The sequence below is a fragment of the Cydia amplana genome, chromosome 8, assembly GCF_948474715.1.
Source record: "Cydia amplana chromosome 8, ilCydAmpl1.1, whole genome shotgun sequence".
NCBI lineage: Eukaryota > Metazoa > Arthropoda > Insecta > Lepidoptera > Tortricidae > Cydia > Cydia amplana.
The window spans coordinates 12,428,103-12,443,992 of NC_086076.1; the positions used below are offsets into that span (position 1 = coordinate 12,428,103).

The window sequence follows — 15,890 nt, forward strand, 5'->3', positions numbered from 1 at the left end:
TCTGTGAAAATTTCAACTGTCTAGCTATCACGGTTCGTGAGATACAGCCCGGTGACAGACGGACGGACGGACGAACAGCGGAGTCTTAGTAATAGGGTCCCGTTTTTACCCTTTGGGTACGGAACCCTAAAAACAATAAATCATAATCGATTACTAAACCATCGATGTGCATTACGGAGCGATAGAGTTGTTGCATTAAAGTGATAACACACTATCGCATTCGCACCGCACCGCGACCCTGGTGCGTCGCACCCATAAGTGAGAGCGAGAAAAAGATATCTCTCGTATTCGCACGAAGGTCGCGATGCGGAGCGGTAGTGTGTTAGGGCTTTAATTATCGGAGGTGTGTCCCTAATTTTATTTGTCCCTATTTTTTTTATTTTTGACACATGTCATCTGCCATTGCCAAAGCGGTTCCGCGGTTCCTGTGCTAATATGGCTATTAGGTTATAGTTTAAAACCTAAAAGAATAATATTTATTTATTGCATATCGAATTCACTTATATTTTATTTGTCTTAACGTTACACAAAGAACATAGTGGACCATTTTTTAATGTTCAGCTATGTTTGGTTTGTGCTGTTTAACTTTAAAAAGACTGCATGTAAACAAATCAGTGAGATTACTTCACCGTAAGAAACACCTTATTTTCTCAGAAAATACTCTAATTTTAGGAATTGAGACATCATGCGATGATACGGGCTGTGCTATAGTCAATGGTGCTGGTAACATATTAGGAGAATCATTATATTCACAAAATGTAAGGCATCTAAAATATGGGGGAATAAATCCTACAATAGCTCATGAACTACACCGTGACAACATTGCAAAGGCGGTTAACGGAGCACTAGATGCAGCATGTATTCGTATGGATAGCCTAGATGCGATAGCAGTTACTGTCAAACCTGGTTTAATGAACAGTCTTGAGGTGGGTGTCAGATATGCAAAACATCTTTCGAGATTGCATAATAAACCCTTAATACCTATACATCACATGGAAGCACATGCTCTTGTGGCCAGGATGTACTATGACATTCCTTTTCCCTTCTTAGCCTTGTTAATATCAGGTGGCAATAGTCTTCTAGCAGCTTTCAGAGATGTTGATGATGTACTCTTGCTCGGTGATACTCTAGATAATTCACCTGGAGAAATAATGGACAAGGTTGCTCGCCGCATGAAACTCAGAAACATCCCGGAGTACTCACAAGTTGCTGGCGGAAGAGCAATAGAGCTGGCTGCAAAAAAGGCTGATAAGCCTCATATGTTTGAGTTCCCATTGCCATTGGTGAAACTTAGAGATTGTAGTTTCAGCTTCAGTGGACTGAAGGATTTTGTTGAAAGAAAATTAAAGGAGAAAGAATCTGAACACAGAATCATAGGCGATGAAATTATTCCAGACATAAACAACTTATGTGCAGGTTTTTTGCATGGTGTAGCTGAGCATATAGCACACAGGACAGAGAGGGCTGCAGCGTTTTGTGAAGCTAACAAAATTATATCTTCTAATAAGAGCATTGTAGTTTCAGGTGGAGTTGCTTGTAATGATTATATATTTAATTCTATCAAGGTTATTGGTGACAAGAGAGGGTATCAAGTTTACCATCCACCACCCAGAGTATGTACAGATAATGGTGTTATGATAGCCTGGAATGGGATAGAGAAACTGAAACTTAAGAAAGATTGTGCTATGTTGAATTCTGATGTTATAGTAGATCCTTATGCAACACTTGGAAAAAATATTATAAATGATGTTAAAGCTGCTAACATACAAATAAGGGTCACAAGAATCAGAAAGAAAATGCCACATTTATCCTCCTGAGACCCAGAAGCATAAGTGTTTATTTTGTTTTTGAATTCGTTTGAAAAAGTTCAAAATTTTGCCATATTTAAGAAGTTATAATTGTCTTCATTACTATACTTGGTCAACCAGATCTTGACAGTAGAAAAAGGCGGCAAATTTGAAATATGTAGGCGCGAAGGGATATCGTCCCATAGAAAATTTGAATTTCGCGCCTTTTTCTACTGACAAGATTTGGTTGGTATAATTTACTATATTTATTTTCAACTTTCCAAAGTAAGAGGAGAGCAATATTATGGAATGACTATTAATGAAAAATTGCATTAGCCTAGCTAGGTGTACTATATTGCTGTACAGTATGTGTATATATTATATATTAAGAAATAAATAAAAAATTGTTCTTATATTGTTTTTAATAAATTAAAACTATCACTTGCTGTAATTACAATTATCAATCATCATGCATGTTTGCTAGTGGTTCCATCGAGTCTACTTTGGCGCCGCCTGTTTTGCATCTGCAATAATATATGATAAAATTAGCATTTTGTATAAAGACAGTGAAATGTTAGTTGAGCACACACACACACACACACACACATTCACTGTGTTGGCAAACAGCTCGAGTAACAATATATAAAAAAAAGTGTAGCAAAGGTTCTCTGGGTATTTATAATATTTAATTAAATTTTGATAAGTTTCTTAATCCGTGCAGCACTCTACTGTCACACGTGTTATAGTAGTTAGTATAGGAGTTCCATACTATGGTAATACTGGGGGGCTCCACGGGTTAAAACATTAAAATACTAGGTAAGATTTGCTAGCATTTTCGGTTCTTATTTTCTATTTTGTTAATTTTACAATACAAACATTTTTATTTTAATCATTTGGACACAGTCAAAAGGCAACAACATACACTCGCAGTCTGTACTACGAGTTACTTTGCAACACAAAGAAATTCATTAGTTAAGATCTAACCTATAGAGTTAGTAAAGGTTTAATTCATTACTATTGCATATTATTTCATCTTCATTTGAGTGGTCTTAATACTACATTAAAATAAGACCAGAAGATGTTTACTATTTCAATACAATAAAATAAAGCATCTAATCACATTTCTGTTGCATCTCCTAACTTACACTGTATACTTAATTTATAGTTTTTCATCTGAAAACATAAATCAAATATTTATATCAAATCCATACAACAAGAGCATTCACTTTCATTTTTAATTTGAGACTAATGCCAGGATCGCACGTATGTACCGAGTAGAGTGGCGAGACAGTAAAACGAAGTATGAAATTGTTACTCGGCCGAGTAAAAATTCCATACTTCGTTTTACTGTCTCGCCACTCTACTCGGTATGTGCGATCCTAGCATAAGGTACCCATAGAATCCATAAATTGAGTACAACCTCATTAAAAGATCCAGAGGTTTTGGTGAAAACTGAGATACCAAATAACAATGTGAATCAACCTATATTTTGAGGGTAGAATTATAGTAGGGTAGGATACTCACGAGCTGGTTTGCCATCAGCCCAAGGGGTGATGCGAATGTGGGATTCATCTCGCTTGAATGCCTCAGCTCGGAGCTCTGGTTTCAGGGCCCGACGGAGCACCTTGGCGGCGATGTTGGAGTAGTTAATGTAGCTAAAATAAAATAAAACTATCATTGCACTGTTCCTCAAAGAAACCATTTTCCCAATGAAACATTACTCACCTAAGACCAGCTGCCCTCCAGGCACTCATTATTGCAGTATATTGATATCTAGTTTCAGGAATAAGAGATGAAAAATCCCTGAAAAGTGGTCTACTTCACAGCAAGTGATGTAACAGTTGGCATAGACTAGACAGAGAGGACGAATAGGTTAGAATACAGATAAAATTAAGATGAGAACATAGACAATAATCACAATTTGTGGCGGTTATAATTAAGTCTTGAATAGTCTGGCTGAAGTTCAGTGTTACCAGGCTATGAATAAACCTCTAAAATGATTTAAATTGTATTTAGTTCTCACTTTTCAGAATTTCATCAAAAAATTATTACGGTTGAGATTTGAGATAGGTACTAATCAACTAATGGATAATTCACCATATCTCAAAAATAATATGTTATACGAATTCTGTCCTTCATTTATTTTAGTACCTGAATATTATAATTATGATGTAATTGAAGGGATTTTAGAGTTTTATTTGAGGCAACATTGCAAATGCAACTGTCATTTCGAAAAATATTCGAGTGACGTTGCGTTGATGCGTTGCGTTGATCGTTTCGTGTTCATGTCGATATTTTCATTTTGAAAAGAGTTGGAATTCTCTTTTTTTCTAAATATTGTTTGCTTCTTGTTATATATCTAACCCGCCTATGTGCATAAAAGCCTGCGCAAAGAGTAAGTGTTATAAAATTGTTAGAAAACCACATTTATTCGATCATTAAATTTTAATACAAAAAAGCTTTATTTCAAAATAGTTTAACCAAAATTGGGTATTAGATAGCATATAAATATGTCTTCCACGGTCGTGTTTTAATATGTATATTGTCCTAATCGTGTACTATTGCAACATAATGCATTGAATCATTTTCCGTACATCATAGTTTAAAAATGAAAATAACACGTCACTACCACCAATCGCATGAAACTTGTGCTTATTCTGTAAGGGAGTATGTCATGTTATGTGTCCTGGTGTGGTGTTGAATGAGTTAGCTAAAGCTCTCAAGTAAACACTCTTACTTACATCAAAATACAATAAACGTACAGTGAGGTAGCATACTTGAGGCACATTTGACATGCCACCTTGTGCCAGTCATATACTCGTTTGCCACCATTGTACAAATACCAACACTACAAAATATACAGGATTTTATAGTGCTGTCATGAATAATATAACAATATTTTTAGGTGCATACTCTAATATAAAATGGATGCTGCCGACTCTCTGCTAAGCGACAGTGCGGCTGGCAAGCAGGGTCTGGAAGAAGAGGAATTGTTATTGAAGCCTAAACCTAAACCCAATGTGAAGTGTGACTTGGTCAATGAATGCAAAGTGTTCATAAGGGCTGAAGACGGAGGGGGTGATACACATCTCAATATAACAGGGAACATGGGCCCAGGGACTAGTGGTAATGTACTTTTTTACAAGCTTTTATTTAACTTGCAATGTTTGTATGCATGTATGTCTGCGTCAAATCTTGCAAGCTAAGTCAGACCCACTTCCCATTAATTATTTGAGCTGGAACTGCACATACATACGTAAATTGAGTGACAATGTAATGGTGGCCATGGGAACTCTATGACAACAAAACCTAATTGTGTTTGGGTTTGCTAGAATTGTCTCTATAACTATTACATAGTTGCCTATTGAAAAAAAAGTACAGTTAGAGATAAATGCTTATGTATCAAACATGAAAATTTTGACAAAAAAACATACTAACTCTTGCATCAAGATTGCAAGATAACTAAAAGCCAAGGATTAAAAATCACTAATATTTGAACACCTACTATGAAGTCTTAAAGTCCCAGGGGACAATTCCTAGGATTGGTAAACTTAAAAAAAGAGCATAAGCGGCTCTACTGTAGTTTGAGTTTCCACAATCAAATTTAAAGCCTGTCTAAAGAGAAATAGTGATAATTACTGACTAGAATCGTTATGGACTTTCACAATCTACTGTATATAGAGAACAGTAGTTGCTTTTGTAGCGAGGCTAAGTATGAACTTACCACCACTGTACCATGGTACAACCGAGTCCTCAACAGAATAATTTATTCATAAGAGGTTTTTTATCTGTGTAATAAACATACAACAACATTAACCTATAAAACTTAAAAACTAAACAGCATAATTTTGTCCTTAAACATAAAGACTCATGCCCATGTCACCTGCAATAATATCTTGCACAACAGACATGTAATGACACACTTTTATTGCTATAAAAACACAATTGTGTCAGACTATGTATCTCAAGCTGTAGCACGCGATCTTACTAAACAGCCATCTGCATAATGATTTACAAGGAGATGTATCCATTGACTGCTTACATACAAGATACCTTCCTGTTATATGGTGTGAATGAGCTAATGAATGTACTTTATAGCTATTAATACAATCAAAGGGCAAGTGTATTGGTGTAAACCATTCTTGCAAATAACTATTGAATGCAACACAATTTCAAGTAGGGTCATTGTGCCAGTTTCCGTCCAGCTCTAGTTTTCGCCCACTTGATGGAGTTGCTACAAAGAATTGCGTAAAATTTGAATATAAACCTTCCTCGCCCCACAAATTTGGACTAATTGCAATCCTTAAGGTCTAAATAACAGACATAAAAAAGATTTCGCGAGTTGCGAATTTTATAATCGTTTCTTCTCTGGGGGCTGTTCATAAATTACGTCATCTATTTTTGGCGATTTTTGACCAAAACCCCCTAAAATCATCCAAAAATCATGCTTCGAATAACCCCGTTTCCTCCTACGTCATGCTACCATCATCCGATGTCCAGATCCCCCCCCCCCCCCCTCCTCATTTTGAAATGACGTAATTTATGAATAGCCCCCTGTCAAGTGGACGAAAACTTGATCTGGACGGAAACTAGCGCAATGACCCTATGTCAATTGGATGATTCTTAACTACCTACTAAAGAAAACTCCAAAACTCTTTCTTTTTCATCCTTACATCAAAGTAATTTGACCCAACTTACTTTAAACTACACATTTACACTAAGACCATAAGACCAGACTAAGCCAAAAACTTATAACAGATTCTACCGTGAGTAGATAATCTAATCTAATAAGTGTATCTTGCAATCCAAGCTAATGCACTGTTAGGGCTTCTCCGCAGTTGAGTGGGTAAATAAAAGTTCAGTAGTGCTACAGCTGACACTTGACACACTTAAAATGTCTTTAAAAAGGAAAAACGCAATAAGACGAAGTCATTATATAAAAAGTAATTTGTAAAATATTTGAATTTTTGTTTACCAAAAATAATAATATAAATTTAATATCTTTATTTACAGAGAAACCTAAGTTTGTGACTTCCACGCCCGATCAGAAAAGAGAGAGCCCTTCAGATAATCAGATTGCTGATTCTAACCCAGAATGTGATATTGAAGGTAAATTTTATAATAAAAGAGTCATGGTTTTTATCTTGTGACTATGTAGACTGATTTAATGTACCTACAAGGATATTGAATTTTGTTGTAGTTACTTTCTTCTAGTTATAATTTTATTGTTTTTCCAAATACCATACAAATGATAAAATTCTCATTATGATAACCACGGATCAGACAAATCTAAAAATTCCTTTATCAATTTAACAAATTGCCTGTCTTACATAGTTTGTCTGTTCTTATAATAATAATTGTGTATGATATGAAGCCTCTAGCGGACCCTGGCGCTAGGCCGGGAAAACGCTAGGTTGAAGAAGATATGAAGCCTCTAGTGCGTGCCTAAGGCTTACACATCAATGAATCGCAAACGGCTGTTCCATACTTCGAATTTCGCCTGAGGTGGAAAACTTTCCACTATTCCTTTATTTTTGAACTTGTACCCTGACAACAACAATACTGACTATGACTACAAAAATCAGTCCTGACATAGTAAACACCGTTTCTATATCACAGGAGTCCCTGACTTGCCCTTGGACGATGGAATGCCGAGCACTGTCACTGTGTTGGATGCTCCTGACGGTGGAAAAGTTTATTTGGTGGGCACTGCCCACTTCAGCTTGCAATCTCAAGAAGATGTGTCCAGGGTAAGATATCAATTAAGCAAATAGTTGAGAGAGCAATATTGGTATATTGCATAGAGAAAAATTATGTCAAATGCCTTAGTTGATTGAATGTGTTTGTCCAGGCAATATTAAACCTTACGTCAATATTACTTAGGGAATACTACTTTGATTGGTAAGATAATATAATCTTAATAGTGTAACACGAGCAGGTTAGAAAACGTGTCTTTATTTTTCAAGTTTGGCTGATATTTTGCTTAATAATCTTCTATATTATAGGTAATACAGGAAGTGAACCCGCATGGCTGATATTTTGCTTAATAATCTTCTATATTATAGGTAATACAGGAAGTGAACCCGCATATAGTAATGGTCGAGTTGTGTGAGCAGAGAACCAACATACTATTACTAGATGAAGAAATAATTTTAAGAGAAGCTAAAAATATTAACATTAAGAAGATAAGGTGAGTTAATATTAAACAGTACGTTTTATTATTTGGTTTGTGTGTGTACAATTTTTTCAACTCAACCTACTCTATTTTCGATTGTGATATCAAATGATTCTTTAGCTACGCGATTGCATCTGTGCGAAGTCTCAGTATCTTTTGATGTTGACTGGACTCTGATGATATGACAAGTGTGTAACGTTTTCAGAGCGACAATGGCCCAGAACGGAGTGTTCAACGGGCTCATGTACATCCTGCTCCTGAACATGTCCGCGCATATCACACGCGAGCTGGGCATGGCGCCCGGTGGCGAGTTCCGACGTGCCATGGCCGAGGTGAGTGTGAAGGCCGGTTTACATTCACGGCTCGTCTCGTGGCGCGTAAGCACGTCGAGCTAAAGATTACACTCTCGCCTCGTGTCTCGGAAGCTCGTCGAGCTAATCGATTTTAAACACTAACGGCACTGTATAATGTTTGTATCCGAATGACAAGCCGAACGCGAGTGTAAACGCAAGCGCGCGTCCCGCGCGAGCCCCTTTGACTTGTGCCTAAAAACCGCTCCTCCACGCGAGCCAGGCGAGCGCGAGCTGAGCCTCGCGACGAGCCCACCGTTTACACTCGCGTCTCATGGCTGGCACGAGAATGTAAACCGAGTATGACATCTCAAGCGTAGTTTCAGGGAAACTTCGGGTTGGGATAGGAACTTAAAAAACTTATTTTGTGGTAATTAATAAAAAGTTATTTGTCGTAGGCCAAGAAAATACCGAACTGCATGGTCCAGCTAGGCGACCGCGCGATAGACATCACTCTGCACAGAGCCATCGCGTCCTTGACCTGGGGCCAGACCATACGCTTCGTATGGCACTTGCTCACATCCAACCAGTCTATTAGGTGAGTGATTTATAAGGCACACAAAATAGCCTCGCGAAGATATTGCTGGGCGAAACGAATGGCTCTGGGTTATTCCCACTAGTTACCACCAAGTTGTTACCAGTGGTGACTACTGGGATTTTTTTTTCCACCTTTTACCACTGGTATACTGGGAAAAATAATTCAATAACCCATGGCTCTTTGTCACCTGAATATGCAATAACGATTGAGAGGCATGAAAACATTTCGATTTTCGCGGTAGGCCCTCAAGTCTTGCCTCGCTTGAAGCAAATGGACGCCTGGCCGCCATGCCTCAGGCGAGGTATATCTTCATAAATATAACGTGGATAGTACTTCGCGCAGTTGTGTCCTCGCGAGTCAGCCATTCTGTGTGGACGTCCAGATTTCCTGCAGTCTTTATAAATTGTATACCTAGACAATATTTTATAAATCGTTTTTTTTTCAGTGTGGAGGAGGTAGAGAAGTGTAAACAAAAGAAGATGCTTGAAGACATGCTAGAAGAGATGGCAGAGGAATTTCCAGCGTTGAAGCGCGTGTTCGTGCTCGAGCGCGACATGTACCTCTGCCACTCGCTGCAGGTCGCGGCGCTGCAGCCCCGTGAGTAGTGTTGAGTCGCTCACTCGCGAGGCACCTCTTTTGTACCGCTCATTATGTTAAATTGTCGCAGTACTTCACACCGCAAAAATGTCTTACTTCACTCCTCCATTCATTTTACTCATTTACTCGCGCGCATCACATACACCTCTTGCCACACAAATCATTCACACACTTCAAATTTCAATAAACTCTTATCCTTTCAAATTCACTCGCGGGCCTCATAGCTTACACGCCCCTCACAACCAACTCTCGCGCGAGGCGCGAGCCGCTAGGTGCTCGCCGGCTCACTGACACTCAAATTAAGAAACGAGTAACCGTCCACACTGTGAACTGCCGAACTACAAACCTTATTGCAATGGCAAAAGGTCCACCGAGAAATGCGTTGAGTTTGTACCATTCACCGCGTCACTGTGACATTGACATGAACACTTCAAATTCTTCAAAAAGAAACAATGAATTAGAAATACCAAAAGAGGGAGTGAGACAGTCGAGACAGACACTTCAATATCACGCTTCACCACCGAAAATACGTTAAAAATTAAACACGAAAGACAACAAGCGTAAGTGCTCATAAGTGCTGCACGCTTTCATACATCTTACGTCTTTTTGATCCTAACTCACTTGTCAAAATGGCCGAATGGCGCGGGAAATCTAAGTCATCAGAACGAAGTTCGACATGTTGTTTCTCTGTCGCACTTGTAAATTCGTACGTAAGTGTGACAGGGCGGCAAGACGTCGAACGTGGTTCGCCTCTGACTGAGCATGTGACGTGAGCATTTACGAAGCATGCTTAGAAACAGTAAAGGATTACTGAACAAAATATTATTTAAATTATTGCAATATAATACGGTGAATACGGTCGGTGGTTTACACAAAATGTCACAATTTACGTTAGTGTAGTAATTAAATAGTAAGTATAATTTACTAAGTGTAATAAACATGTACTTTACGTAATGATTTGAATTTGTATTACTTTTTGTTACCGTTCTTCGTAAACAACGTTGAAATAAGTGGTATCCAGACAAGACAATTTTTCGCCAATCTGATGAAATTCTCCGATCGAATCGGCAGGTGCGGACACATATAGCTGGTCAACCAAATCTTGTTAGTAAAAAAAGGCGCAAAATTCAAATTTTCTATGGGACGATATCCTTTCGCGCCTACATTTTTCAAATTTGCCGCCTTTTTCTACTGTCAAGATCTGGTTGACCAAGTATAAATGCCAATTTTCATAGACTGTTTCATAGTAATTATCTATGGAATGCAAATTTCCTGTTATTCTATTTCTTCACTCGACAATCTCAACAATCAACACATTCCGAGAATCAACATGATAAAAGTAAGACTGAATTCGCAAAAAATAGTGCGAAATGAAACGCAATTCATAGGCAGCTGACACTGACAGTAGTGACAGTGACGGAACAAAGAAAAGTATGAGTGTTTGCAACTTTGCAACAATTCTTCGTTTAGTTTTGTCTTAATAGTGATAATACTAATATATATAACACCGAAATATCTAAACTCTCGGCTCGTGGCTCTACCTTACCTTGGTGTCTTTTGCATGCGAAAATGTAGTGAAAAATATTGCCGCCTGCGTTACCGGCGGCGCGAATGTTTTTACTATCACATTACTGTTAAATGATCTGAGTAAGTTAGTTATTTTTATCTATAATGATACCTAATTAGAAGAAAATATGGAATTTGTTCTCCTTACTTTGCTAAAAAACAGTCGTGCAGTTTTAAGGCTACTATTCTTATTGAAATATATTATTATTAAACTGTAAATAATATCAAGTAGCAAGGATTGAAATTGAATTGAACAATCCATAAAACAGCTAAATTAGAACAAGTTTCATAAAAGCATCAAAGTTTCTATGTAGGATGTGGGTCACTAGGTCCTTGGTTTGATTCTGAGTTCTTAAATTGATCTGTCTTCTGTTGTTCAAGTTCTTTTCTTCACCTCGAGAATTGCATTCAAATTAAATATTTATGTGTAAAGGATAATAGGAGTATAATTATATTATATGGTTTGGCCCAGGACTATCTCATACCAAACAGAGAGAATCATATATATCATACTGTCTATAACTCTATCTTTTCTAGTACTAGCACCCAAAAGAATGGGATGAGTATAACTTTCCTGGTTCTTACTGACTGACATGTTGTGTTTGACTAAAAATTCGGTTTAACTAGTTTTTGTTGCCGATAACTCCGATAAGAACATCGGAGAAAATAGCCGATGCTGATGCTGAAAATATGAAAATATGCCAGTACCTCACCTCATTTGAAGTAAGACATTGTAACACCTCATTTTTGAAAAAGAGGTACTCATACAAACTCATTTTAAATTGATGTCCTGCCCATCACTACCCGTGAGTACTAGCTAACTCTACAAACCTCACCACTGTTTGCATGCGATTTGTTGCAAGATCTGTAGAAGCCTGTACTGACATGTAACATGTTGTAACACGTTGGGAGGGTGACGGAGGCGTTTGAAATGAAATGAAATGAAATGAAATTTATTAATGTATGTTGAGAAAGGGTTACATATTAAGCTTAAATTAATTGCTACTCTAGTAGTCTCACCAGACTCTACCTTTTCAGGCGTACAATACATTTCACACGCAATCACATTATACAATATCAATTTAAAATAATTATAACTAACTTAAATAAATAAAGTAATATCAAAATTAAATTAACATTAAACTTTAAACATAAAAAGTGTCATTTAAAAAATCGTTTAAACTATAATAACATTTCTGTATGAGCCATTGTTTAACTAAGTTCTTAAATTTATAAAAATTGCATTCCTTAAACATGTCCGGTAACTTATTATAAATGGTTATACACATACAGTACGCATTTTCGGAGGAAAGTGCTAGCTTGACCGCGGGCTTATATAGTTTGTGCTTGTATTGCTCCCGGACTTGACGGGGTCGTAGCTGTTGTACTTCCATAAACTGGGTTTTATACTTGTGCAGGAATAATGCAGCCACCAAAATGTATAAACAAGGGAAAGTGAGAATACCATTATCTATAAAAATTGGTCGACATGAGTCGAGTTGCTCCATCCCAAAAATTGCTCTAATGCAGCGTTTTTGCACAAGAAATACCTGGTCTCTGTCTGTACTATTTCCCCATAAAACTACACCGTAGCGGAGAGTTGATTCTACGTTCCCAGCGTTGAAGCGAGTTTTCGTGCTGAAGCGAGACGTGCAGTATGCTGCAGAAATAACTGCCCCCCGCCTCCCCTACAAACGAGTTTCTATGCAGGGAGGAAACAGTTATCTATGCAGTTACCTCTGCCCTTTACCTCTCAATCGAAATCAATGCATCTGCCAAGCGAGATACCTGTAACCTAATACCAGCACTTCTTCTGTAAGTGAGGTTAGATATTCCGAAAAAATCTCATTGTGTGCTGTTTCAGGGCGAGAGCCGTGCCGCATAGTGGGCGTGGTGGGCATCGGTCACGTGTCCGGCATCGTGCAACACTGGGGCAAAGTGCGCTCGCAAGACATCCCGCCCCTGCTCAAGTCAGTACCGAACACATACCCTATTGTTTTATGCTTCGTCACATCGCAACTATACAGGGTGATTCAGGAGACGTGAGCAGGATCAAGCCGACGCATACAGTATATTATAAACAACCGTTTCGTACCAGTATTTGTGAGATAAACTTTAATTTATTAACACTGTTTAAAAAAAAAGTTTAAAATGTATTTACAACATTTATGGTCACCCTCTTTCTTTTATCCATAACAAGTGCCAAATTGAATGTCATCGGAGTCTGGTTACTTTTGAAAAATCGTATCTCACTAAAGTGACATTTTATTTTCTTCATACTCAAAGTTCTGTCATAACGGTTAAAAAGGTTTTATCTTTGTTAATTAAATGTTGTAGGGTTTCCATGATTGTAGATAATGAAATTTGTCCTTACCAAAAAGTATAACACCAGAAAAAAAGGTTGATTGTTTTACTTAAATATTGTGGTGAACGATTCTTTTACATTTCTTATACATACAGTTTTGAACGCGAAGAACACCTAAAGCCGTGCCCACAGCGCCATAGGTGTTATGGTGTAAAGGTTTCTTCTAAACGGAACAGTTTAGAACTATTGCAACCCTCTCTGTTTAAAGTGTAGTGACTGAACTTTTAATGTAGACGGCTATAATAGTTATAATATGTTGCGCTTCGAAGATATCTTCAAATGACGCATTTACCACAAGAGACGCATTTACCTCGGTTGATAATTAGAAAAAAATCGATCTATCCTAATATGACGTTTGCGTTCCATACAGTAAAAACAACTTTTTATCCACAGGATCCCGCCAGAATCCCTGTCGACTCGCATCATCCGCGTGTCGGTGCGCGTGGCGTGCGTGGGCGCGCTGGTGTACGCCGGCTACCGGCTGTGGCCGCGCCGCTGGCTGCCGTGATGCACCGAGTGAGTACCTCATGTATGACGTTAGAGTGCGTGTACAGATATTTTGATCACCTAGGGCGCTCCGATGTATCTGATGGCGTCTGTCTACTCCGGGGGTCTCCAAACTGCGGTCCGGCCCGTCAGCGGGTCACATTCGACCCGCGCGCCTGCTAAACTGGTTCCGCGATAAAAGGCCTGACTGTAGATTTAGAATTAAGCATTTTGGAGATCCTTGGTCTACACACCTTGGTTACCGACTCAAAGATGGTGGATATTATTTTGACAAATGAATTCGATAGTAGTACTACTACCTATTTAGGTTTATGATTACTCAAACTGTCTGCCCTGATAATAGCGTGACGCCCACAGAAATATATTTCCAACAACTTGCCAGCTTGTCTTATAGGCCCTTTTAGCTCTTAGCTTGTCTGTTGACTTATGTATTCGTATTGATAATCAAAGTGAAGGGGCGAGACGTAACAATATCAAAAAAATCTGTAATATCAATCATCTTAAAAATAATAATTTATTTTCAGAATACCTAATTGGACCATCGGAAACACACATATAATAAATTTAGGAAGACTAAACTGTAAATATTACTGGATGAAAACTCGCTCATCAATTATCTGATTTATTATTTTATTAATAAATAGGTTATTAGGCGCGAACACGAGTCTCTGATTAGAAAGTTTAATTGCTAAAATTATTGTAGTGTATGTTTATTGAGATATTACTTTGCATTTTATCCTATATCGAGAGAAATGTGAAATTACTGGTTCCTTAAAAGCCTGTTTTAAAATCTAACGGGCAGTACCAAGTTCATTCATTCAAATTCTAAATAATGGTACTAATAAAATGATATATTAATATTGTGGCCTAAAATGTAAGAAAGAAAGAATCCTTGGCAATAATAATATTATTTACCCAATTTTCATGCCCTTTTAGAATTGGCAGCCCTTCCATAGGGTCCTGTGGCGCATCAATACTAGCCCACAACCCGTGTACATGTCGACGTCAACGTGTCAGTCATGTCACTCCGACACAACTAAATTTTCCTTCTACACGGAAGCCTAAATCTTTATTTATTAATCCAATTGTAATATATTCGTTGTAAATAATCTTTCATTATAAATGCTCATCTATAACTCCGCGTATCATTCAGTATAAATTAGTGCGCTAGGTAGGGCACTAAATAAGTATCCCCGCCTATCACATCGGGGTGGGTTGGTCTCGGACTGTCTAGAACACAAAATGACTAGTGTAATATTTTGCCTATATCCCTTTTAGTCTACATCGCAAACGGTCTAGAACACAAAATGACTACAATTATTTAGACCTTTATTTACCTACATTTCGTCGGTTTATCTTTAAGTTAGCGATGTCGACGGAGCCCGATGCCGCGGGGCTCCTATTTCTGTGCGGTTTGGCCTTCGGCCATTTGAAGATACCTAACAAACCTAACCTACCTATATGTGATCATTCTATACCTTATCCACGATAACGAGCTAGTATAGCGGTCTCTCTTTTGCACTTTTGTATGCAGATGATAAGGACAAAAAAGGGCAGTGGGCGTAAACAATGGCACCTCGCATTCCTGCGCGGCTTACATGCCTTCGGTGCGATTATTTATTTTTATAAATTACTTGGGGTTATAATATTTATTTTATACTCTTTTTAGTTAGGTTTTAATAACCAACTGCAAATTTATGATCAATACTGAAATTACAATTTGGTGGACTATAGGTATGCTTTAAACAACTATTTATTGATTAGGTACAACATGCAGTTCAAAAATAGTTAATGGATAGTCAACATATTATTATTTTTTTATTTAACTAAATAGGTGTTTGGGTGTAACATAACAATTTAAAAAAAAACAAGGTGTTTGTCAGTATAAATATTTATTAGATCTCCGATTCACTAGAATAATTTTCTAAATCTATTATAAACCTTTCCGCCGGTTCCACTGTACTCATTTTTGGTTCTACCACTTCTATTACGTGCTTGATACATT

At 37.7% G+C, this 15,890-nt stretch overlaps 4 protein-coding genes and 1 long non-coding RNA gene across 7 annotated transcripts in view; 2 read left to right on the top strand and 3 right to left on the bottom strand.

Moving 5' to 3' along the window:
* Positions 1-15,890, bottom strand: part of LOC134650362 (uncharacterized) — a 265,217-nt gene that overhangs the window by 43,578 nt on the left and 205,749 nt on the right. The window lies entirely within an intron of this gene.
* LOC134650260 (peroxisome biogenesis factor 2) overlaps positions 1-15,890 on the bottom strand; it is a 149,657-nt gene that overhangs the window by 22,420 nt on the left and 111,347 nt on the right. The window lies entirely within an intron of this gene.
* LOC134650070 (tRNA N6-adenosine threonylcarbamoyltransferase, mitochondrial-like) lies at positions 484-1,844 on the top strand. The gene has a single exon (XM_063504895.1). The coding sequence runs from the start codon at positions 564-566 to the stop codon at positions 1,815-1,817; it is 1,254 nt and encodes a 417-aa protein (XP_063360965.1). The 5' UTR covers positions 484-563; the 3' UTR covers positions 1,818-1,844.
* Positions 2,195-3,647, bottom strand: LOC134650567 (protein stunted). 2 transcript variants are annotated; one of them, XM_063505522.1, is made up of 3 exons: positions 3,513-3,647; positions 3,312-3,442; positions 2,195-2,311 (listed from the first exon to the last, which is right to left on the bottom strand). In XM_063505522.1, the coding sequence occupies exons 1-3, from the start codon at positions 3,539-3,541 to the stop codon at positions 2,286-2,288; spliced, it is 186 nt and encodes a 61-aa protein (XP_063361592.1). In that variant the 5' UTR covers positions 3,542-3,647; the 3' UTR covers positions 2,195-2,285. The 2 variants fall into 2 exon arrangements, with proteins under 2 accessions (XP_063361592.1, XP_063361593.1); XM_063505523.1 differs by lacking the exon at positions 2,195-2,311 and adding an exon at positions 2,932-2,960.
* On the top strand, positions 4,033-14,621 carry LOC134650228 (traB domain-containing protein-like). Of its 2 annotated transcripts, XM_063505173.1 has the most exons (11): positions 4,033-4,182; positions 4,693-4,913; positions 6,801-6,896; positions 7,407-7,537; positions 7,853-7,977; positions 8,168-8,294; positions 8,711-8,850; positions 9,296-9,447; positions 12,878-12,983; positions 13,772-13,894; positions 14,410-14,618. In XM_063505173.1, exons 2-10 carry the CDS (start codon positions 4,712-4,714, stop codon positions 13,884-13,886), a joined length of 1,194 nt encoding a protein of 397 aa, XP_063361243.1. In that variant the 5' UTR covers positions 4,033-4,182; positions 4,693-4,711; the 3' UTR covers positions 13,887-13,894; positions 14,410-14,618. The 2 variants fall into 2 exon arrangements, with proteins under 2 accessions (XP_063361243.1, XP_063361244.1); XM_063505174.1 differs by lacking the exons at positions 4,033-4,182; positions 4,693-4,913 and adding an exon at positions 6,615-6,730 and having other exon boundaries at positions 14,410-14,621.